This window comes from Actinia tenebrosa, unplaced genomic scaffold (genome assembly GCF_029948245.1).
Source record: "Actinia tenebrosa isolate PJP-AT-01 unplaced genomic scaffold, QUT_ActTen_1.0 PGA_scaffold0__85_contigs__length_37466705, whole genome shotgun sequence".
In the NCBI taxonomy this organism is placed as follows: domain Eukaryota; kingdom Metazoa; phylum Cnidaria; class Anthozoa; order Actiniaria; family Actiniidae; genus Actinia; species Actinia tenebrosa.
This window is the reverse complement of record NW_028292569.1, coordinates 27,563,279-27,586,051: the sequence shown is the minus strand read 5'-3', so window position 1 is coordinate 27,586,051 and position 22,773 is coordinate 27,563,279. Positions and strand designations below refer to the sequence as shown.

The 22,773-nt window shown below is 36.5% G+C and overlaps 5 protein-coding genes across 9 annotated transcripts in view; 2 read left to right on the top strand and 3 right to left on the bottom strand.

Moving 5' to 3' along the window:
- LOC116286872 (translation factor GUF1 homolog, mitochondrial) overlaps window positions 1-17,282 on the bottom strand; it is a 40,890-nt gene extending 23,608 nt beyond the window's left edge. For 2 of the 4 annotated variants that reach the window (XM_089038635.1, XM_031693458.2), the window contains exons 1-23: window positions 17,091-17,282; window positions 16,957-17,011; window positions 16,653-16,764; window positions 15,964-16,049; window positions 15,644-15,706; window positions 15,425-15,505; window positions 15,265-15,342; window positions 14,856-14,939; window positions 14,709-14,773; window positions 8,725-8,837; window positions 8,465-8,555; window positions 7,835-7,964; window positions 7,308-7,417; window positions 6,945-7,023; window positions 6,800-6,848; window positions 6,415-6,467; window positions 6,199-6,300; window positions 5,659-5,792; window positions 5,431-5,476; window positions 4,974-5,089; window positions 4,571-4,630; window positions 4,344-4,380; window positions 3,876-4,014 (exon numbers count right to left, since the gene is read on the bottom strand). In XM_089038635.1, coding sequence (XP_088894761.1) covers window positions 3,889-4,014; window positions 4,344-4,380; window positions 4,571-4,630; window positions 4,974-5,089; window positions 5,431-5,476; window positions 5,659-5,792; window positions 6,199-6,300; window positions 6,415-6,467; window positions 6,800-6,848; window positions 6,945-7,023; window positions 7,308-7,417; window positions 7,835-7,964; window positions 8,465-8,555; window positions 8,725-8,837; window positions 14,709-14,773; window positions 14,856-14,939; window positions 15,265-15,342; window positions 15,425-15,505; window positions 15,644-15,706; window positions 15,964-16,049; window positions 16,653-16,764; window positions 16,957-17,011; window positions 17,091-17,167 — 1,947 coding nt within the window. In that variant the 5' untranslated portion in view covers window positions 17,168-17,282 and the 3' untranslated portion in view covers window positions 3,876-3,888. Of the gene's footprint in view, window positions 1-3,097; window positions 3,236-3,301; window positions 4,015-4,343; window positions 4,381-4,570; window positions 4,631-4,973; window positions 5,090-5,430; window positions 5,477-5,658; window positions 5,793-6,198; window positions 6,301-6,414; window positions 6,468-6,799; window positions 6,849-6,944; window positions 7,024-7,307; window positions 7,418-7,834; window positions 7,965-8,464; window positions 8,556-8,724; window positions 8,838-14,708; window positions 14,774-14,855; window positions 14,940-15,264; window positions 15,343-15,424; window positions 15,506-15,643; window positions 15,707-15,963; window positions 16,050-16,652; window positions 16,765-16,956; window positions 17,012-17,090 lie in introns of those variants that run through there. The other 2 variants (XM_031693457.2, XM_031693456.2) reach the window with 2 other exon arrangements.
- LOC116286874 (methionine adenosyltransferase 2 subunit beta) lies at window positions 1,089-3,305 on the bottom strand. The gene is made up of 2 exons (XM_031693460.2): window positions 2,720-3,305; window positions 1,089-2,290 (listed from the first exon to the last, which is right to left on the bottom strand). Exons 1-2 carry the CDS (start codon window positions 3,267-3,269, stop codon window positions 1,902-1,904), a joined length of 939 nt encoding a protein of 312 aa, XP_031549320.2. The 5' UTR covers window positions 3,270-3,305; the 3' UTR covers window positions 1,089-1,901.
- Window positions 9,264-12,068, top strand: LOC148914003 (uncharacterized). The gene is made up of 2 exons (XM_089038650.1): window positions 9,264-9,521; window positions 9,932-12,068. The coding sequence occupies exon 2, from the start codon at window positions 9,986-9,988 to the stop codon at window positions 11,114-11,116; it is 1,131 nt and encodes a 376-aa protein (XP_088894776.1). The 5' UTR covers window positions 9,264-9,521; window positions 9,932-9,985; the 3' UTR covers window positions 11,117-12,068.
- Window positions 11,846-14,283, bottom strand: LOC148914002 (uncharacterized). The gene is made up of 2 exons (XM_089038661.1): window positions 13,835-14,283; window positions 11,846-13,511 (listed from the first exon to the last, which is right to left on the bottom strand). Exons 1-2 carry the CDS (start codon window positions 14,047-14,049, stop codon window positions 13,094-13,096), a joined length of 633 nt encoding a protein of 210 aa, XP_088894787.1. The 5' UTR covers window positions 14,050-14,283; the 3' UTR covers window positions 11,846-13,093.
- A 163-nt stretch (window positions 17,283-17,445) lies between the features above and the next one.
- On the top strand, window positions 17,446-22,730 carry LOC116286886 (uncharacterized). Of its 2 annotated transcripts, none has more exons than XM_031693478.2 (9): window positions 17,446-17,709; window positions 17,807-18,322; window positions 18,576-18,680; window positions 18,811-18,921; window positions 19,409-19,549; window positions 19,793-19,902; window positions 20,306-20,499; window positions 21,378-21,955; window positions 22,142-22,730. In XM_031693478.2, the coding sequence occupies exons 1-9, from the start codon at window positions 17,503-17,505 to the stop codon at window positions 22,286-22,288; spliced, it is 2,109 nt and encodes a 702-aa protein (XP_031549338.1). In that variant the 5' UTR covers window positions 17,446-17,502; the 3' UTR covers window positions 22,289-22,730. The 2 variants fall into 2 exon arrangements, with proteins under 2 accessions (XP_031549338.1, XP_031549337.1); XM_031693477.2 differs by having other exon boundaries at window positions 22,139-22,730.
- Window positions 22,731-22,773: the final 43 nt, after the last annotated feature.

Sequence of the window (22,773 nt, the reverse complement as noted above, 5' to 3'; positions counted from 1 at the left end):
TCCGAACAAAACATATTTTTGTTTTGTTTTGTTTATTTATTTATTATTTTGGTTAAAATAGTTTTGACAACATCATTCAACATTATTCAACGACATCAAAATCACAAGCTCAAAATTTTGGTTAAAATATTGATAAACGTGCGTATACATGCAGCTAAAAATGTACTTTGAAACGAGAAAGCCTTTCACGGTTTTTTCAACTTTTTATATGAGCAAATTAACAAAAATCGATCTACACCATTGGACAGAGCACCTCAAAAAGGCTGGGTTCAATCTCAACAGCATTGTCAAGCTCCGGGCGGTGATTTGGGTTTGGCTACGATCGCCAACGAGTTAGAAAACAAGTTTATCTTTGAACTCATACTGCATCCCCTTGGTAAGTTGTATTCGTAAGATAGAGCGCGCGCGCTCTGATTGGCTGAAAAGCTGTTTTAATAGATTATAGAAGTATGGATATGAAATCAAAACCATTTTTCTTTACATAATAAAGTAATAGAAATGATAATGACGTCAGGAATTCGGGTTTTTTTTCAAATTAAAGTATTTGGACTTTTTAAAGTTTTAATGTTTATATATTTTTGAGCGTACGACCTTCCTCTAAAAAAAAAAGGAAAATGTGTCGTTATGAAGCACATTTGATTTTTACATTTGGACGAGTAAAGTTTTTTTTCCTTTGTGCTGAGACTATTACAATGACCTCATTGTACTGTGATGTACTTAGGTGGTTAGAGAAGTCAAAGGATGAATTTCAAAATTTCTCACAGGCAGACAAGAATTACCTAAGCTATTATAAGAAACTTACTTTACAACTACTATCGCCATTTTTACCCTCAGTTACGGCAAAACTGTTCTCCAAAGCCAAAGTAGGAGTACAAAATACTACCATAAATGGAACAAATTTTTCACTTTTAGTTCGTGGTCCAATTAAAGCACCATTTTCCCAAGTACTGCTAACTTTCTTCCAGCATGAAAGATCAAGATAATTAATTTCTCAGTCTATCACCTTCTTGTGCATTCAAAATGTGCATAAGCTGGTTTTCTTGTGTATGTACATATCAACTATGTTAAGACTGAGCAATCACTCCCTATTTCATCAATGTAGTATAAAATTCCATTTATTACAGATTTGCCTATCAAAGAGGCCTGGATCGGATTGAGAGACAAGAAAGAAGGCACCATCCTGTGGGCAGATGGATCACCACTGACCTTCCTTCTAGGCACCCAAAGCGACTTGTCTAACACAAACGACACAGACTATGCTTTGATGAAGGAAGGAAATAATGGTGAATGGAAAATGGAAGACTGTAGGAAGCCTGCATTTTTCACTTGCAAAACATAGTGACTGAGATAATCGTAATAGCTAAACTCACACAAGAAATTTGTAGCACCTCACAAAAATACAGTTATTTCAAAAAAGGTTGGTGAAGGTTCTGTTGGCAGTTGCATGTTACATGTTGTTTACTAAGCTTACAATGTTTCATATTCATTTGCGAATAATGTCAGCACAGAAAAGTGCAGACAAAGTTTGGTAGAATTCCATAATATTATTATAATTATTGTGACCTTTCGCTAATTGAACTTACATCACCCATAATGTAGTTTTGGCTTCAGCAACCTTTATTATTTACTTTAATTAAAACTATGTTAACTATTTGGTTAAAACCTTTAAGAATTTATTATTATTACCATCATTATCATCATCATTATTATCGAAATAGCTGTATATCAGCATGGCTGTTGCTAAGAAATGAGATTGGAGGGAGCCATTGCAAAAGTGAACTACGAGTCTGCATAAGTATCTAACACACTTTTGATAATTGAAAAAGAATATCATTCTCATATTAAACTAAGTTATAAAATTAAGTTCTGAAGCCACAAGAGCACATGTTCTCCAATGAGATTCATAGATGTTTCTTTAAACATTTTTCTATTCCTTCTTTGAAACTCGTCCTACAGCTTGACTTTCTGTCACCCATCATGCCCTCCAGCTTTCCACTGTCCAGAGCAGTGTTGTAAGGCCGTATTGTAGGGCCTGTTGGTGGGTTTTTGTTTGGTTTAATGTGGTCCATAGGAAGACCAAACAGTTGGGCCATTGTACAAACCATACCATATTTAGTCATTTGTTCTTGCCCACTCCAATGAAAGATTCCACATAAAGACGGTTCTTCTAATTTCTTCTCAGCAATAAAGTGGCAAACTTTGGCCACGTCATCCACAAGGGTTGGGTAACGAAGCTGATAGTCATCAATAACTGTTGGATTTTTTTGGTCTTTAATGGCACTCAAAAGGACTAGAAATAGATTGGGAAAGTATACAGTAAATTTCTAGCTGTCGCTAGTATTAATGCAGCCCTAACTACAAGTAGTAACCCATTACGACTGGATTGTTGTCACTGCTATTTCCATGTTAATGATCAGTTACGAGAGGGAGTCAAAGGACAAAAACATAATCTGGTGCAAAACAAAGTATGTAGGTCAATCTCTTGAAACTATTTTTTTTGTTTGAGTCGTATCCATATTCATGTCTTCGAAGTCATGCACAACCATTAAAACATGGTATGAAATGGGAAAACAGTGGATTAGGTCTATTATTCAAACCTACTGAACACCACTAGTAGGACATACCTAATCCAATAAAGCACCTAATTATGCACACCATGAAGCAGTATGCTTCACCCTACCACATTTTATCCTTACCTCTCCCCCTGTTCAAAACATACCTGTAACAGCACTTTCTCCGAGGTATTCCACTTCACCATACAGAACAGGTACTCTCAGAATAAGCCCGTTTGGATGATGCTGTTTGACAGCTTCTTCTCCTTCTAGTTTACTCTTTCCATACTTGTTGAGTGGATTTGGTTGATCACCTGGTTTATAAGGAGCGTTTGAGCCATCGAACACATAGTCTGTGCTAATGTACAACAAAAAGTGCTTTTGTATCTCAAGACCCTTGTTGAAACCTTCCACAAGTTTTGCTAAGAACTCTGTCGTTCCTATATTAAGCTTCTGTGTAGATAGTTCGTCTTTTTCTACTACATCTGGTCTGCGTTCAGCGGCCGAGTGAATGAGGAAGTGGGGTTTAAAATCTGCCACTACTCGTCCTGTTTCCTCAAAATCTAGCAAGTCAACCTTTTTTAAATTTCCAGATATTCGACTATGTGCAAGCCCAAGGACTTCAAATGTAGGAGAGCGTGAGAATTCTTTCATTAAAGCTCTTCCTAGGAGACCTGAAGTTCCTGTGATCAAGACACGTCGACGTGAATCCGCCATGTTCGAAAATATGCAAGTAAAACCACAGGAAGCCCAATTCATAATATTTATTTAGAATTTCAAATGTTGTTCAGAAGCAAATATGCTGCGCACCGAAAACAAAGGCGTAAGTTTCTCAGGAGGGAGGGGGTCATGGGAGCATGCTTCCCCCGTATTCTAGGCATTCTTGGGTACTAGGGTAGCGAAAAATATTAATTCAAAACGAAACTCAACACTTCTCCTATGTTATGTCATTCCCCGCGTGCTTCATAACTGCATACAATACCCTCGCGTGTATTTCATTCCTTACCCATTTTTCTTTGTTTTACCCGTTCGCTTTAATATCAAACCATTTCGAAATACAAACATTCAATAAGTTATTAACGGGCGAGTTTTCGGATTTTTTAAAATTTATTTTTCATCCTTCACGTTTACCTTGGGTGAGCCCCTCTCCCCCCTCTACTGTGATTAGAACATGACCGAAACCGAGTCCCGTTTCCCGCGGGATATCGGACTAGAAAGCAAATTCCTGAGTTTCAAATTAGGTGGTGTTCGTAACGATATTGTTGAATCGTAAAAATTAAAATTGAAGAATATTTTACTTAATTAATTTGTAAAGATTCCTACCCTTTTCAATGCTTTATCTCTTCATTACAGTCAAGAATGCTTCATGAGGCAAGTCTATTTTTCCTATTCTTTTCATTCTTTGTTTTCCCTCTTTTTGTCGATCCAGTAATTTTCTTTTGCGGGACATGTCGCCTCCATACTGAAAAACAATAATAAATCCGAAGACAAAACAGTGTCATATATGGAGATAAGGTTGATACTTAACATTGATCATATAAAACTATTTTTTTTAAACGTTGTAGGTCGAAGATCTGAAATGGGCGAAAAATCACAATCTTAACTCAAAAGTAGTCATGCTTCATATTCAATCTAAAAGGAAACTACATTGTTCAGCTGTGAATATATCATTACAATTTGCAGCGCGCGAATCGGTCTCAGCTTTCAGATTCGGCGACCAACAATGTTTTTTGGAATAGGTGTATACATTGTCATGTTTTAAAAAGTGTAGAACACTGACTGAGAACTTACGCATTTTGCTGTAACATCTTTCCTCAAAGGTCTTATCCTGAAAAAAGTCATAACATATTATATTTTGTCTTACAGACACATACTGCAAAATTACCACAATGCTAATGTGATCTGAAGTACTACAGTGGACCGATAATTTGTTGGTGTATTGATCGACCAATATAAGAGAAAATATTTTCTCGTTGGTTAAGTCATTGCAAAGCTTTAACTTTAAATAATTGACTTACGATTCTCGAGCAATTACTCTCCCTCGAATAGACGCCTGTAGGACCACTTCAAATAGTTGTCTGCAGGAAGGAAACATCATAGTTCAATCATACTTTTAACAAGTGAATAAGAAAACTTAAACCATCACCACCACCATCATCAGTCACCATCACCACCATTATCACCATCACTATCACCATCACCACCACCATCACCACCACCGTCACCACCATTATCACCATCACTATCACCATCACCATCACCACCATTATCACCATCACTATCACCACCACCACCACCACCACCATCACCATCACCACCACCATCACCATAACTTTGTACAAATCAGCCTGGGATATAATGGCAGTATATAATTCATGGAAATTTTATCCCGTGGCTTCAGTTGACAGAACGACCTCATACCTTGGTATGATGTCACGAAGTTTGACACACAGACTTCGTCCAGTGCTCACTGCTTTGTCATTATGAACGATACAACTGAGCGCATCCACAGATTTGCCATTGATAAGAATGTCCATCTATAAAATAAATGAATCTAAGAAATTCGTTGGACTCAAAGCATCTAGGTAAAAAAGGGGCTGGGCAACAAAGGGTAACGGGAGGGGAGGGGAGGGGAGTGGACGAGGGTAAAAGAATGTCTGTCGTGAAGAATGCGGTCATGATGAGTGCCAACAATGGTGTACGCAATTTGAAGTCACATTTAAGCAGATCTGGATATGGTTCAAAATTGGACCGCTTGACTTCGAATCAGTAATTTGCTTACATCAATGCATTAGGTGGATAGTTATGGATGTCAATCGTTTAAATGACGCGACAAGGCCGCTTTCGTACGTGAAAATAATAATGGCAAAGTACTGACCTTTGCAATATTCGTTTTTCGATAACCATAGTCTTCATAATCAAAGCTGAAATGTTACAACAAAGAACTACCCTGAGAAATGTAACCACAAATATCAATCACCATTTACTAGTTTATGAACGTGGTCCCGGTTGGAGTATCCGCACAGCAACTATGACTTCAGTTCTATTATTTCGAAACATAATGAAAAACCTGCTTGTGAATTCTGAAATGATAAAGAATAATAACCTTGCATATCCTGATGACAAGGATTTCAACTCATCATAAAAATCAATGATGATCTCAGACAAGGGAATCATGTACTTCAACATCACACGATTCTCATCGATGTAAACAACGTCTAACTGTTCTCCTCTTCTGGACTGCAGTAGAAGAAATTGGGATAGGAATTAGTAATGAATTGTGCCTTATGCTATTCCATGAGTTAAAGGGATACGGGAATAAAAATGAGAAAGGGAACAAAAAGAAAGGGAAGAAAAACACGGGGGATGAGAGAGGAGGGAAACACGCAAAAAGAAAGACAAACAAACAGACAAACAACAAACAGACAAACAAACAAACAGGCAAACAAACAAACAGGCAAACAAACAAACAGGCAAACAAACAATCAGGCAAACAAACAAACAGGCAAACAAACAGATAAACAAACATACAAAAACAAAAACAAACACAATCAAACAAACAAAAAAGACAGACACACACACGCACACAGACACAAAGACAGACAGACAGACAGACAGACAGACAGACAGACAGAGTTTGTCATACCTGGCACAGTGTTATCATTTTTCCCATGTATTCTTCTGGGAACACAAGGGTACCCAGCACATATGGCTCTTTATATTCCTCCACCTTTGAGGGATCAGGAAGCTGTAGGATTGAAAACATACTTGAGCTGATTTCTTTAGATTTTATAAATTTCATTATCTTGGTTCACAATAATTTAAATGAAATAATTTTATTATTAAAGTTCTTCTCACTTACCTCTAATGGATTAAGAATTTCTACTTCTTTCTGTTCTTGACCTTTCAAGATGGCTATCATAAAAATGACAGTTATAATGAATCTCACTTTCTGATTGGTTGGTAGCACATACTTTATCAGAGCATACAGCACTCATACGCACTTCCTATAATTTTCTTCCAATTTCTTTCTAAGAAAGGGTAGTTTGATCCATACCTCATAAACGAAATAAAAAGTTTGTCTACTGTGCTGTGTGCAGTTATACAGCACTTGGGGATTGGCAGAACAATTGAGAAATGTTGTGAAGGCACTCAGAAAATCTTATTGGGTTATTTACAGTAGCAAAAATTATATTAGATAAACTATTTTCTCACAATTAAGGTAACCATTTGTAATAGTAACACACCTTTATAGGGAACACTTGGAGTAGTAATAATGATTGTTGTGTCATATTCCTGAGAAAAAAAGACATAGACAACATTGAAGTCAATTTGGAAAAGATGGATGGCATGACGCAAAGAAACAATGCTAGTAATGAAATATGGTCATACCTGTTCCAACCTTTGTTTAAACACATCCATGTGTAGAAGACCAAGAAACCCTAGTCTCCATCCTTGACCCAGTGCTAAACTACAATACAAGAAAACTTAAGCTTTTAATAACCTATAACAAGCTAATCCCTCCAAATTTGGCACAAAATGCAATTCTTTCAGGGCAAACAGCTAGTTTTCCTCCCTCCACAAAACAAAACATGCTAATTCCAGTTTGGCCTGTGAGTTAGCCATTCCCTGACTTTGATCAGCCCAGTGGTTGTTTCAGGGTTCAATAAAATTTGAAGGCTAGTTGACCAGTCACAACTCAATCACTTCCAAAAGTGATTCATAAGTGGTCGGTCAGGGAGTACTTTTACTTACCAGCTGTCAGGGTGTCTAGTTACGCTAGCATCATTTAATGTAAGTTTTTCAATGGCATTTCTCAGTGAAACATATTGTGACATGTCAACAGGGTATACTCCAGCAAACACCTGCGAAGAAGATTACCAAGAAGATTGTTAGTTAGTTGTAACAAGGATTAGAATCATGTTGACCTCGATACAACAAGCATGTTGAGACTTTGCCTTTTGCTAATATTAACTGTAGGTACTCTTTCCTTTCAGAGGCCTGGCTTTGCGGAGGGTGAATGACATTATCCCATAGACCAATTCTAATCAAGTGGATAAGTTGATACTGTTATCCAATAATATTAGATAAGATTTACCCATCGGAGAGTGCTATCAACTATTTGTACAACTGGGCCCAGAAGGGGGTACAATCATGGGTTACAATCATGTGACTTATTAGTGCGAGTGGTCTATTCCTCTATTCTTACTTGAAAACACAATTATTTTTGTTATTCATTACAATAAAGTAACAGTTTTGAGCATTAAACCCATATTCTATACCATTGGAATAGAAGGCTTGAATCCAGGGAATGGATCAACTTTGGACTGCACATGGCAAAACGTATCGCCCACTTGAGCTTCCTTTCTGTTCCTCATACCAGTGATCACAAAACCAACTTGTCCAGCATACCTAGTGATGGATAAGGTATAGACTTCTATCAAATATTGGACCTCAGTTATAATGATTTTCACATCAAAAGTGGCCAGAGAAAGTAGAAATTTGAAAATATAGTAGACTAACATGCATGACTAAAAGATGGAGGTGGCAAGAAAGCTGGAAGATTAGATTTCCATCATCCCTTGCCTCTTTGTGGTCAACATCCCTGTATAGGGCAGTGGAATGGAAGGAGGGTTCAGCAATAAAATGACTCCAGTTGAATAGATGTGTCTTTAAAATATGCATAAACAGGTCAAAATATGAAGTATTTTCATGTGGGTGGGTGTGTGTGTATTTATTTTTGGTAATAAAGTGTGTAGTAGATATAAATCTAGGGTATGCATCTATACCCTTTTGAAATAAAGTCCCCTAAATACATGCAGCAATCTTTCTCATTGAATGTGATTAAACTGTGCGAACTGCCACAAATGTATTATGGATGACTATAAAGATAAAAAGTCTGAGATATTTACAAGGCATTAGTAGAACACTCATTAGGGTGCATTATACCAAGGTCAGATACTTCATAAACCTGTCCAGAATGCAATGACTTCACCTCATCACCTGCAATAATTCATAGAATTTTGAAACTTTAATCTATAAATATCGTCACAGTATTGTGCAGCTCTACAGCTACAAAAACAGGTGACATTTTGAATCTCAACATCTTCAAATTTTATTGGTGAATAAAGAAGTTAACAAACTATTTGTGATTAAATATTTGATACCTTACCTTTCTTTAGGCATCCATTAAGAACAGCAACAAGACAGATGACTCCTTTATACTGATCATACCAGGAGTCAAATAAAAGAGCAGACATAGGTTTGTGGAGATCACCATTTGGACTATGAAGACAAAGAATAAATAAAGATAAAAGCATTACCCTGATATTACATACATTTTTAAAGAAACAGAGAATTTTCTTAAAGGACAACTGACCCCAAAAATTGCCGTTTTTCATATAAAACTACAACGTACATAGATCACATAAATTCAACTTTGAACTCTGATACAGCTTCTATGTCGCCGAAAAGAAATAATCAATTCGCGAAAAATAGCAATAGAAGAGCGCCATATTTGAGCCCGCAATAAATTACCGCATTAATGCCGTGACGTCACAACGTGAAGCTTGCATTCCAAACTTGTTGAGTTTGTATATTTCGAGTGCTAGTCGATCTTTTAATAGTCTAAGTTAGAGTAAGTTTCTTAATCCAGATGGTCCATTGTTGTGTGCCAGAATGCACCAACCATTCTTCCAAAACTGAGTCTGTTAGCTACCACAAAATTCCTAACAAAATAGCTCTTCAGAAGGCATGGATAGCGCGGATAAAGAGAGAGAACCTGCCGCCTTTGAAGAACTGCTACGTTTGCAGCGATCACTTCGAGGATTCATGCTTTGAAGTGGATCTGATGGAGCAGTTAACCGGAGATTAAAGAGCGATGCTGTTCCGTCAGTATTCAATTTTTGCAAGCCAGCTAAAAGAAGAGCTACATCAGAGAACCGGCTCAAACGCAAACAAAACGAAGAGGTGAGATAACATGTCATTTATACATAACATAGTTTACATTGTTTTTCGAAATAATCACTCATGAAAAAGACTTATTAATGCATACCGAAGCGAGTCATCAATCATTAGCTATTTATGCTTTCATAGATGAAATGTTGCTTAAAATCATAAGTATAGCTAGTAATATTTGATCGATACTTGAAATTTTCAAAATGGTTATTTGCACGTGTTTAGTTTACATTTGATATTTATTCGTAAACCATAACAATGTTGCCGTAATATTCCAAATTTGCTTGGATAAATGACCACGGAAGAATAATTTATAGCATTGTTGGTTAATATGTTTATTTTGTATTATTTAAGGTAAAGTAGGCCTCGAAGAATGGTTTATAGTATTGTTGAAAACATTGTTTATTTTTGTATTTTCAAAGAATGTGGAGCAGCTATGTGCCACAATAAATCCCTCGTGTGAAGATCCACCAAGTATGGAAACACCAGAGTTCTCTCCTGAACCACTTTGTAAGGAGATTGGTGTTCAGTGTTGCCTTGGTTGTAGATATGTTGTAACATCCACTGCATCAACTCAGACAGAGCCTGGATACTATAAAGATGCCGACACAACAACAGTTTACAATCCCTCCCCTTCACCAAACATCAGTAGAGATGAAATACTCAGTGTGAGCTTCCACGACCACAGCTACAGTACTAGCTATCACCCCTCACCAGTAAAGTCAATGCCAACAGTGTCTCCACAAAAGTCAGAAAAGTCTTTGTTTTCAGAGGAAGAGGGACTCCCACTAAGTGACGATGATGATGGTTTCATTGTTTCATCGCAAGAGACAGTTTCAACAACGGACAGTGAATTAGAGCCAGAAAACAAAGACTGCAATAAAACTCTTGAAAACCATATCAAAGAACCTAAATATTTGGTATTTAACTCTTGTTTGCAGCAGTTATTCAAGTTTTGTAGAAGCTGTGGAGCACCTGTCGCTGATGTCAACTTTGTATGTCAAGGCAGCCTACTTATTGTGACAACTACATGTATGAAACATCATGCTTTGACATGGTACTCACAGCCAATGTTAAATCGCTTAGCTATTGGGAACTTGTTGATTTCCTCATCAATATTATTTACTGGTAATACTTTTACCAGACTTCAAAACTTTGCATCCTGTCTTGGCCTAAAATTTCTGAGTGAGAGGGTCTTTTACAGACATCAGGAACGTTACCTATTTCCTGTTGTTAATGATGCTTGGAAGAGAGAGGAGGCTGCTGTAATTGAAGAGCTGTCAAATAAGGACATAGTAAATCTCAATGGTGATGGCCGAAGTGACAGTCCTGGCCATAGTGCTAAATGTGGCACATATACTATGATGGAGACAAGCACAGGGAAAATTGCCACCTTCAGCATTGTTCAAGTCTCTGAAGTAACCAGCTCCAATGCTATGGAGAAAGAGGGGTTTCTAAGGTGTTTGAACACTTTAGAAGACACGGTCAGTATAAAATGTATCACAACTGACAGACACACATCCATCACCAGCACTATGGCAAAAGATTTTAGCCACATCAAACACCAGTATGATGTGTGGCATCTTTCCAAGTCAATTGTAAAATAGCTGAACAAGAAAGCAAAATTGAAGAAAAACCAAGAGCTGGCACCCTGGATACAATCCATTTCAAACCATCTTTGGTGGTGTGCTGCTACATGTAATGGGGATGTACAACTTTTGAGAGAGAAGTGGAAATCTGTTGCTCACCATTGCGTGAACAAGCATTCCTGGAAGGATGCAGAGGTATTCAAAAAGTGTGCCCATCCTCCCCTAACCTGCAGACAAGTGCGCACCACACACTGGATCAAGCCGGGGTCACCAGCTCATGTGGCCCTAGAAGAGGTTGTCCTTCAACCAAAGTTACTTAATGACTTGGCAAGATTGACCGACTTTTGTCACACAGGAGGGCTTGAAGTTTATCATTCGATGATGCTGAAGTATTGCTCAAAAAGAGAGCACTTCTCTTACAAGGGAATGGTTGCTCGTACTCAACTTGCTGCCATTGACAACAATTTCAATACAGCTAGAATTCAAGCAATTGTTCAAAAAGGCCCAAGGAGTGGAGAAGCTCGTTATCGCAAGTGCTTCCCTAAGATGCACAAGCGCTGGGTTGTTAAGCCAGTCTTACAAAGAAAAAGCTATGCTTTCCTCCCTGAGCTACAACTGAAAGTACTTGAAATTTGTGAGGGTGGCATGGAGGCTGCAGGGGTTGACCCAATTGAAGAGGTTGAATTACCAAGAAACATTGCTAGTGTTCCTGCCCCAGACAAACAGGAATTGATTGAACGACACTGGTCAAGATTTTCTAGGTAATTAATTTAAATGGAATGTAGTAGAGACTACAAACACTAAAATGTGTAGTGTTAAGTGATGCTAATTCTAACCATTTCCTATTTTTAATTAACACTATTTAGTAGAAAATAATGCAAAGCATCATTGGCACTCTTTTAGTGATTGTACTCTAGTGAATAGCTGTTTTGAAAGAACTGTCAAGTAAGCCTGTCGTCCCAATCCCCCTCATCTTTGAACAGTTGTGTTCATTACTGGTAATAATTACAATGCTTCTACAAATGGGAAGGTACATGACAGACCCAAGTAAAACTGCTATAAACAAAATATGTAATTAATGTGAAGGGGACCTGATTAAAGTGGTAGATAAGTTTGCAGTTTTTAGATGTTCAGATGAAAATTGTATTAAAATATCATTACCACTTAGGAAACGATTGACTTTTAAATGAAATCTTAAAAGAGGTCTTTTCTTTAACTATCTACGCTCCATTATATATGGGGTCTCTCCCAGTATGAATGTAGTATAGAAAAAATTCCAGCTGAATAGTGACTTTCGCTTTCACTCATGGGAATCAAGATGTTCATTCATTTGCTCTCAGTGAATTAATCAGCACATGATTACTGAGCTGCAAAGGGCCTATTTGCCTGGAAAAAAAATATATGAGCCATAAATGGCTGACAAGCCTGGATGCCAAGATTTCCTAGTGCCAATTTGTCTGACAATGAGACTAGTCAGTACCGAGATTCTAAGATGGGGTGGGATTCTATCACCAAGAGAATATTTTTTTCATTTAGCACAATTTTTGAATCCATTATAGCATGCTACTTCAAGGCAAATTCTTTATAAACAATACTGACTAGCCTTGTTTTCAGACAAATTGGTGCCCAGGAAATATTGGTTATCCATGTCTAGTATAACTGCAAAATTTGCTTGGTTAGCTCATGATTTTGTCCACTAGTGCTTTGTACACTAGGTTCTCTATTCAGCTGGATATTTTGTCTAGGTGTAGTTGTTTTTAAATAATAAAATATGCAAAACCTACAAAACATTTATATAAACAACTTTCTATATGTACTTCATCTAAAAATAAATTCATGACTACTCTTATACATTTTGGTCTCAGCCTTTCCATGTTTTCCTTTTCAATTTATCAATTCAGAAATCCTGATAGAAAAAAATCCACTCTGTGTATATGAAATGAAGTAAGGAATAAATAAAATGTATATAATAACTCCATGTAACTTTAGGCCAAGCTAATCATCTGCATAGTGAAAACCTTCAAATTCAAAGTCCTCCTCTAGTCCAGGGGGAGGGAAGTGTGCTCTGATGCACATGACAGCACAAGAGGGCAGAACAACCCGAACTTCCTTTCCAAGAACTCCCCAGCACCATCTTGCTAGTTGCCTATATGCAATGTGTCTGTACTGCTTGTGCTCTGGGCCTTCATACGCATTACTGTACTGCTGTTTGTACTGAGCCCATGCGGTTCGAAGAACATACTTATTGGCACAAACAGGCAAGAATCCAGGATGTTGAGTAATGCATGGTGGTGGTTCATCAGCATCTCCATCTTCAACAACAGACTGGCATGTTGCAACCACTTTTTCGATTTCTTGGCAACAAATGCATTCAGATATTGAATCCATAATTTGGCAGCTACCACAGGTACACCTATTTAACAGAAATAAAACAATTCTTAGTATCTTTGAACATTATCAACGATTGTCCCAAGTGAGAATATACATACACAACTTGTGACACAACTATATCCCTGTATCTATATCCTGCAGTATATAACTTATTGACTATCAAGCGATGTTTTTAAACATGTTTTTAATTAAAATTGTGAAAGTTGGTATTGCTTTTGGTCGCAAACTGGATTCATGCATACCAATATCTAAAGAACAGATTGCAAGAACACGAGTGGCAAGATACGATTTTATATAAAATGGATATGTAGTTCAGTTTTGTGATAAGACAGAGGTACGACTTACCAATCTGAATTTGTAAGTCGATTGTTCTCTTGTTCATCGTCTTCAATAATGTCACTGTCAGATCCTTCTCTGAACTCTTCATCTGAGGAGATTTCTATTTCTGGTTCAAACTGATATGGCCGTAAACCAAATTCGTCGTCCATTCCGAAAAATTCTTGAGCGAAATCGTCTCCCGAGCCGTCCGAGCCTTCGGAAGAAGAATTAGATTCTGACATGCCTTTAATTTGATGACCAAGTTGTATTTTTTCGCAAAATATTGAGTAAAAAGTATAAGAAACTGAGGAAGAAGTCAGGCAAACAACTGGAAGCTTGAACTCTTGTGACGTTGTGACGTCATTACGCTATTTTTCTGAGCCCGCGATAAAAGCGCAAGATGGCGGCCACCAGAGCGATATATGCGATGTTTTCAAAAAATTGTTTTAGAAAAATGGATGCTCTATCCCCTTTAAAAACTGGATTTTTGGACTTCTCAAATGATGTAGTTCCTCTTAAAAATGGGTCATTTTGGAGGGTCAGTTGTCCTTTAAACTATGTAATTCAAGAAAATAGTGCATATTATAAACTTTATAAACTCTATAAACTTTATTGATGAATAAAAGAATACAAAAAAGAAAAACTATATAACCTGCATATTATTCCCCCTCCACGAAAAAGGGAGAGATAGATTGTCTAACATTAATCTTAGATTAATTTTAGACTATTTAAGTACCTCCTTATTCCAATACTGAAGAGAATTAAGTATGAGTAAAGCTAGAACAGAGTTAATAGAATCTCTAGCCCAGGTGACTTTCAATATTGAATTCATATACACATCCTTTTCTGTCAATGTAAAACGCACTCCTTTTCTATAAGAGACATGGATATTTTTTGTTACCTTGGTAGTTTTTCCACAATATCTTTAAGTAGTTTATCAACTCCAACACCTTGTTTGGCAGACAACTGCAATTAATAAAGTTACATTAAAAATTTATGGTTTTAATGGATTAAATAAGATTGAATTAACTTAAAACAGTATTTTCACCTTCAAGATATCTCCAGGGTTGATGTCAAAGAGTTTTTCCATTTGTAAAGACACTTGCTGAGGGTTGGCATTCTTGAGATCAATCTTTATAAATAACAGAAAAAATAGATTGCAAAACATAAACAAATGAATGAATAAAGAAGAAAGGGGTGGAGAGGTGGATGGAGAGATGGACTGATGGCTACTGTAGCTGAATGGAACAAATACAGATGGATGGATGGATGAACGGACGGACAGATGGACAGACGGATGGATGGATGAATGAATGGATGACTGGGTGGGTGGGTGAGAGGGGTGAATGTATGGATAGGGGGAAGGATATAACAAATTGATGGATAAAGCAATGAGTGGATTTCAATTGATTCTAAAATACAAACCATGCAGTGAGTACAGATCAAATTTCACATACCTTGTTCATTACGGGAATAATCTTAAGATCAGCATTAAATGCCAAAAAAAAGTTGGACACTGTTTGAGCTTGAACACCCTGGAAGAAAGGAAAAAATCAGAAGGGTAAGCTCAAGTTACTACATCCCTAGGAATAAAATACTCGCATTACTAAGTCATACCTGAGCTGCATCAACCAAGAGAACCACACCTTGACAGGCAGCTAAGGACCTTGACACCTCGTAACTGAAATCTACATGGCCCTAATTGAATTTTTAAAATAAGAATTAAGTCAAAATTAAAGATTTGTGGTAGTCATTAGCACATTAAAGTTTAAACTTTGAGTATAAATAAGATATATAAATGTGAAAGTCAAACCTATTTTAACAGCTGATACTTACTGGAGTGTCAATCAGGTTAAGAAGATAAGTTTGTCCTTTGTGCTTATGAAATAATGAAGCGGTCTTTATGAAAATAATAATAAAAGCAGATGTATCACTTTTTATCACATATTGTCTTAAAGTGTTGTCATAGCAATAAATAATCTGTTTATTTCTCATTAAAAATGTCAACAATTAAAATATTGCTTTGTTTCAGTGCAACTCTGGTTGTTAAAGTTAATATGACGTAAGCATGTAAAATTGCCAGAACCAAATGCTATTGGGCTACCTGTTGTATAGCTTCCACAGGCAACCCAAACCACATTCTATGCCTTACTAACCTGTGCCTTGACGGTAATCCCTCTTTCTCTTTCTACTTGTAGTTTATCTAGAACTTGCTTATTTTCAGTACTCTTAGATATGGTACCTAAAGAGAAATACATAATAAAGGTAATAGAGGTTTTTTTGCTTTTCCCTGCCATAACAAATAAAACTGCTTGGGTTGCCTGTGGTTAGATGGCAAAACAATAAAATTTCTTTGCTTTTGGGAATTCAATTTTTATCATATAAAATGTTGTATTGTTCCTGCCATCTAACATGGCTGCCTTCAAGTGATGGTGCAAAACATCTATATTTGGATTTAGCAGTTACATATACACCTACTTGCAAGAATGTTGTCATACGATATTAGAACATTAGTGGTTCAGTGAGAAAGGAATAAATTAAAAGACAAAAGAAAAAGTTCAGCTTCAGTGATCTTTTGTTTTTTAATATAATTCCTATCCCACTAAATCACTTATGTTCTATTTTAGTATGAAAACATTCTTGCAAGTAGGTGTATCTTGCAAGGGGTCATAATATTTTTATTACTTGACATAATGAAGGGTACAGTGGTAAGTAAATGCCAGTCAGATGCCTTTTTTGTTTAACCAATCAGATTGCTCCATTTTTGTCAATGCTGGCTGTCACATCAATAGACAATATTATCATCAATGAAGAAATAAAATCCAATTAGAGTTTAAATGGTTACCTGTCATCTCTAATATTCTATCTGCTAATGTACTTTTCCCATGATCAACATGTGCGACAATACTGAAGTTTCTTATCCTTTCAGGTGGAAACTCAGACATTTCTAGTTTTTCCTACACACGAAAAATGAAATGTATTTAATTATAAATATATTGCTGCATAAAAGTGTTTATGATCCTGGATTTCTCAATCCATATACGGGAATTCCTAAGAACAAATGGTTTCAGAGCACTTAAACTTGAACAATTCTAAACCCCAGTAAGGAGAACTTACAACTCATTAAACAACATGGTAATTGTACTTACTTTGTTCGAGAAAAATGAAGACGAAGAACTGAAACACATTCTTGATCCATTCAATCTAAAAATACGACAACAGTTTTAAACCTAGCCTATAAACTATTAACTAAGCATACAAAGTCTTTGGAAATTCCCCTAACCTTTTACAGATCACTCGCATCTTTGAATACGACAAACTACCACGCTGTGAACGACCAAGCAATGAAAACATATGCATTTGGAGGACTGCTATTACTTCAGATATTACAGAAGTTTATGTACGAATAACTATTTATATACTTGAATAAAAAGTACACTAAAATGAATATTGTGTTAAAAAATATTTTTCATGTTTGTCCGCCATCTTGAATTGTTCGTAACTCCGCTGACCATATGTGGTTTAGAAGGCTGGGTCCGAATGCGATGTGATTGGCTAGTTGAATATAAATAGACCAATCAGAGTAAAGTAAAAAAAGTTGTAATCATTTTAAAATTTCTTGTTGTTGAGGAAGCAATTCTTTGGGAGGAATTTTGCCTTGGATTCTTTAAAATAAGCTTTTAAAAATAATAATAATGGATAAAGATCAAGAAAACATGATAAAAGAGATCCTTCAACTGAAAGAGGAGAATAAGTTGCTTCAGGAAGAGAAAGCGAATCTCAACAATGATCGTGAACTGGCTGGTGAACTTGGCAAGACTTTGCTTGAACAAAATAAGGAGTTGGAATCCAAGTTAGAAGAGATTAACTCCGAGTATACTTCTGCTATAACTAAAATGGAGGTATGATTGTTGTTCTTTGCTATCTTTAATAATTTGTAGTGTCATATATACTGGAGTCTTAGAGTTTAATCCTATATCTATAATTTTTCTTGGTTAGGAAATCAAACAACAAAACCATACTTTTCGAACAAGGTTAGAAACAGAATCCAGAGCCAAAGAACATCATATATTCGAGATCGAAAATATCAAGGAAAGACTCCAGAAACAGTTTGAAGAAGAGAGTAAAATGACTCAGATAACCAATGAGAGGAAAGTGAAGGAACTGCGCAAGGAAATAGATTCTCTTCAATCAGACTTCAATAAGCATTTGATGATGGAGTCGCAACTGAAGGAGAAGATTGAACAACAAGATGAAATGCTGGAAAATGTTCGTAAATATAACAAACAACTCCAGTTTGCTGCTAACTTTGAGACTGATTTAGAGGAACAGAGGAGAATATGTACAGATCTACAGCTAGAAAGAGATTCTTTAGTGATGGCCATGAGTGACTTGAAGAACATACAAGAACAGCTAAAGTTTGATAACAGAGCTATCCTGGAAAAATATGAATCACTCGAGGAAGAAATGCAAGAGAAAATTCGGCAAGCACAAACATGGTACAACTGCCTTCAGGTAGAGTCACACAGCAAACATAACTCAAGATGTCTGGGTTTTTGACTTCTGTCAATCAAATTTCAAATGGCCTTATTTAATATTTTTTGATTGACAGTAACCAAAATCTCAGATATCTTGGACCATAATTGCTAGTGTTTTCTTTTTGGATCAAATAACAAATGCACTTTACCTCGGTATGCTACCTGACCTTGACCCAAATATACTAATTTCACACAATTCAAAATGATGATGTACTTCTGATCTGTTGTAGGAAGCACGACAAGAAGCTGGAGAGTTGAAGGCTGAGTTAGATTCACTGAAAGCTGATGTCGCAAGTAAAAACTTCAAGGAGAAAGGAAACTCACTATTTGGGGAGGTAAAGGCATTGATTTTAAAACCTCAGAGACAATGACTGGGAATTAACCCAAGCATGTTGTACAGTTTCCAAATTGAACACTATAGTGCAATTCATGAATATAATTATGTCTTCATTTACATGTTCCCAGGTGGAGGACCGAAGGCTGGAACTAGAGAGAAAGTACCTCACTATGCAGACACAACATGAATGTCTGCTGAAGACACATAATATCACTAAACAACACTTACACAAGTTGAAGGTAAGATCAATACTGTATGTACATACCATTAGACCACCCTTGCTTATCTCCAAGTGGATGTTAGATGTTGCTTGGGACAAGGATCACCATTTACCACTCAGGCATTCTAAATGTGCACCAGGTTCTATCACGGAAATGAACACCATCCACTGGATGAATTAATTGTCTCACATAACCATAATTTATCACTAATTTTTAAATGTCAAGTTTCTCTAAACTCACAGGAAATTTGCTGTATAGAGGTTTTGCACCATCACGTTATGGCAGCCAATGTTAGATTGCAGGAACAATACAATCGTTTTACATGAGAAAGAATTCAATTCCAGAGAGCAAAGGGATTTCTTTGTTCTGCCATCTAACCACAGGCTGTCCAAGCTGTATTATGGTTTGGCACCTGATGGTGCAAAGCTTCTATGATCATTAAGATTTGAGGAACCAAGTAATGTTTTTACTAAAAGGTTAGAAAATAATCTCTTATTTCCCACAGAACCAAGTGGCAGCACTCCTGCAGGTGAGAGGTAACACTGCAGATGTGTCACAGTTACAGCGCCTTCAAAAGGCTCTGGATCGTAAAGAAGGTGAGGTCAAGATACTGAATATAAAGCTCAACAGTTTGGAGAAAAAGCAGGTTAGTATTGTGTCTGGAAGAAGGATAAGAACAAAGCTAATCTTAGTTCAAAAATACCTTAAAAGTTGATCAGGTTGATTGGCAATAGACTAACATCATTCAAATTGAATATTCTTTTATACAATATGTTTGAGTGGCATACCGGGAGTATAGTGTCCTAGCTTTGTCTCAAACAGTGTGTAACAACAAGAGCAGTTGTAATGCCGTTAAAAAATAATGAACATTGTATTAAATTTTCATTAGGCTGAGAATAGCTTATCTGGTCGACTAAAGGAATTCCACGATGCATTTTCTGACTTTGGAGACAAAAAAGATTATGTTAATTTCTTGGAGCTACAGTTGGAGGATACCAAGTAAGTAATAGTGATGTTGGATATACTACACATGGGTGATCCTCTTGAACTTTTCCCATTGCTTTGGGTTTTTGTTTCTTCCTCTCGTTCATCACTTCCTTCTATTCATTTTTAACTCGTGGCTTGGTGAAGCGTAGAAAAAAGTTATTGTGAGGGGTCTAAATGTGTCGCTCACTCCAGTAAGGTGTTAACAGATATATATATATATATTTCACCTTGGTTACTTTTATTGTCACTGTTTCTTTCCTTTCTTTTCCCTTCCCTTCCATTCATTTATTTGTTTCCCTCCCTTCATTTCTTCTTCTCCTTTCTTTTCTTTTCTTTTCTTTTCTTTTCTACCACAAGACATAAAAATGGAATTTGTAACACAATGAAACACTAATCAGTGATATTTGTCAAACAGAAAGAAGACTGCGGATCTGCAAAAAGAGCTACAAACCAAGACCTTGGTTCAGTTAGGAGAGAGTGAACGGCTGCGTCATTCAGAAACTCAGTTATACAATGCTGAGAGCAACTTAGAAAAGCTAAAAACAGAAAATATGAGGCTAAAACTTCGAATTGAAGACCTAAGAATGAAACTTATGAAACTTCAGAAAGGTTTGTGTAGTTAGTCGTTAGTCATCATTTATGCACATGTCTGTGTCTCGTTATTATTTGTAACTGTTATCAATCTGAGTGACATGCATTAGAAAGGTTCCAATCATCTTAGCTTGTATAGGGTGACAGAAATTATGCTTTGTTTAGTAATTTGTACACTAAACAATGGGGTATTAGGGGTGTACATGTTACAGAAAGAATGCCTGCCTCTTACCAATATACACTTGAGTTAAAATTTTGTCAACATACACAATTAAAGTTGTTTCTTGGGGTTTTCTAGTTTTCCTCTCTTTGCAAATATTGACTGCTGTAAGTTTCAATCAAATTAAGTAGCCACTATATGGCCACTCCATGGAGTGCATTCATAATAATAATAATAATAATAATAATAATGATGATAGAGTGCAAATAATATACCCATGAAATAGATAGCTAGCTAACTAATAACTAACTTTGTGCCATTGGTTGCCTAAGTCTAATTAGTTAAAGAAATAGGCGAGCCGTGACGGGTAAACTAGTGCACATTTTTAAAAATATTTTTAAACACACTTACAAAAACTGAAACGATATTTTATTGTACATGCTTTTCCTTCGTATAATTTGACATGTTCGCATTTTCGTATCTATTCATTTGCATATTGAGATGTTACTCTAGTAAACGCCTGTGCCCTTGTCATGCCTCACTGAATTCCTATGTTAATTGTCTAATTAAGCGCTATTTCCTATTTCATCCTAACTATTTCACGGGTATATTATTTGCACTCTAGTAACAATAATAATAGTGCACTTGGTTGAATGCTTATCCATATTTTTATGTCTAGTAAATATTTGCTTTATTGCTAATTCAAATATACATAATAATTAATTTATTGTGACAGAGATGAAGACTAAAGCAACAGGAGAAGCTGAAGTAAAACCCAACAAAACAAGCAAACAGACCGTCAAACAAGTAATGCCTAAAAGCAAATCAATGTCATCAATCAACAAGAAAATATTATGCATACAGCAACCACTGGAGATGATTGTCTCCTCTCCTGCACCTAAAGCACCTCAAGAAACCTCCACTACAACTGAAAAACCACAAGAAATACATGTACCAGTACCACCTCACAACAATGAAACGAAAACATCAGCATCTGTTAAACCAGTACAGAAGGTAATTCCCATAGTGAAGACCAAAACCACTCCAGAAAACAACCAAGAAACCAATCTGATATCACAGAGCTTGTTTGATGAGACTGCAGAAGCTTATGGTATCACTCAGGAAACTAGTACAATGTCTGCTAGTTTGTTTGATGAGATAGCTGCAGTTGATCAAGGCGGTGTCGGTTCACCGGTAGAGAGTCAAAGTGGACTAAGAGACCCCCAAGCGAATCATGTAAGGATTCACAATGACATATCAGTGGACAAGGAGAGAGAGGAACAAGATGAAACAAAAGAAAACTCATGTCTACAGGTAAGTTACTGAATAATATTACTGCAATTCTCAATATTCTGCAAACTGCATGCTGAATTTTTTTTTTTTTTTTTTTTTGTAAGTTTTTTTGCAGTCATGCAAATTTCATTTATCTTCAAAAGGCACAATTAAAACAAAGATGAATGAAGCATCTCTAATTCAAATTTGTTCTGTTCACACCAGCAGAAGAAAACAGTGCAGTTCAAAACCTCAGGAGACAGTAGTTCTTCTGTCAACAACAAGAAAGTGCTTGGGGTCAGGGGACAAAGACAGGCTCCCGCTGTCATAAATGTTGGAAAAGGAGCCACTAAAAATGAATGTGCTCAGCAATAATATATTGAATAATATTAATACTAATAGCTTGATCAATCTCTCATGTTGATGAACATTTGTACATAAACATATAATAGAGGGGTGTGTTTCATGCCAGCAATGTTTTAGGACAGGAACAGTGCTGCAATGATTTTGTATGTTGAAGAGATTTGATTTCCTGGGCCATGTTGTGCAAAGGGTGGATAATGCTATGTGACAGATAAATCCTTATCCAGTGCAAAAAGTCGATGCTGGTATCCAATAAAATTATCCGCTGGATACAATTTATCTCTCAGATACAGTAGCACTATCCATTCTTCGTACAACTGGGCCCAAGAGGATGGAGATATTTTCAAATGTTTGCCCTGCAGCATGGCTGTGGTAACACACCTCTGTTTACTGACTACTCCTACTATGGCCACACGACCCCACCCCAAGGAATGATAAGGGTATGGTAGAGATATAATTTCTATCTTGCATGGATATGATTGAGAGAAAAAGAATTC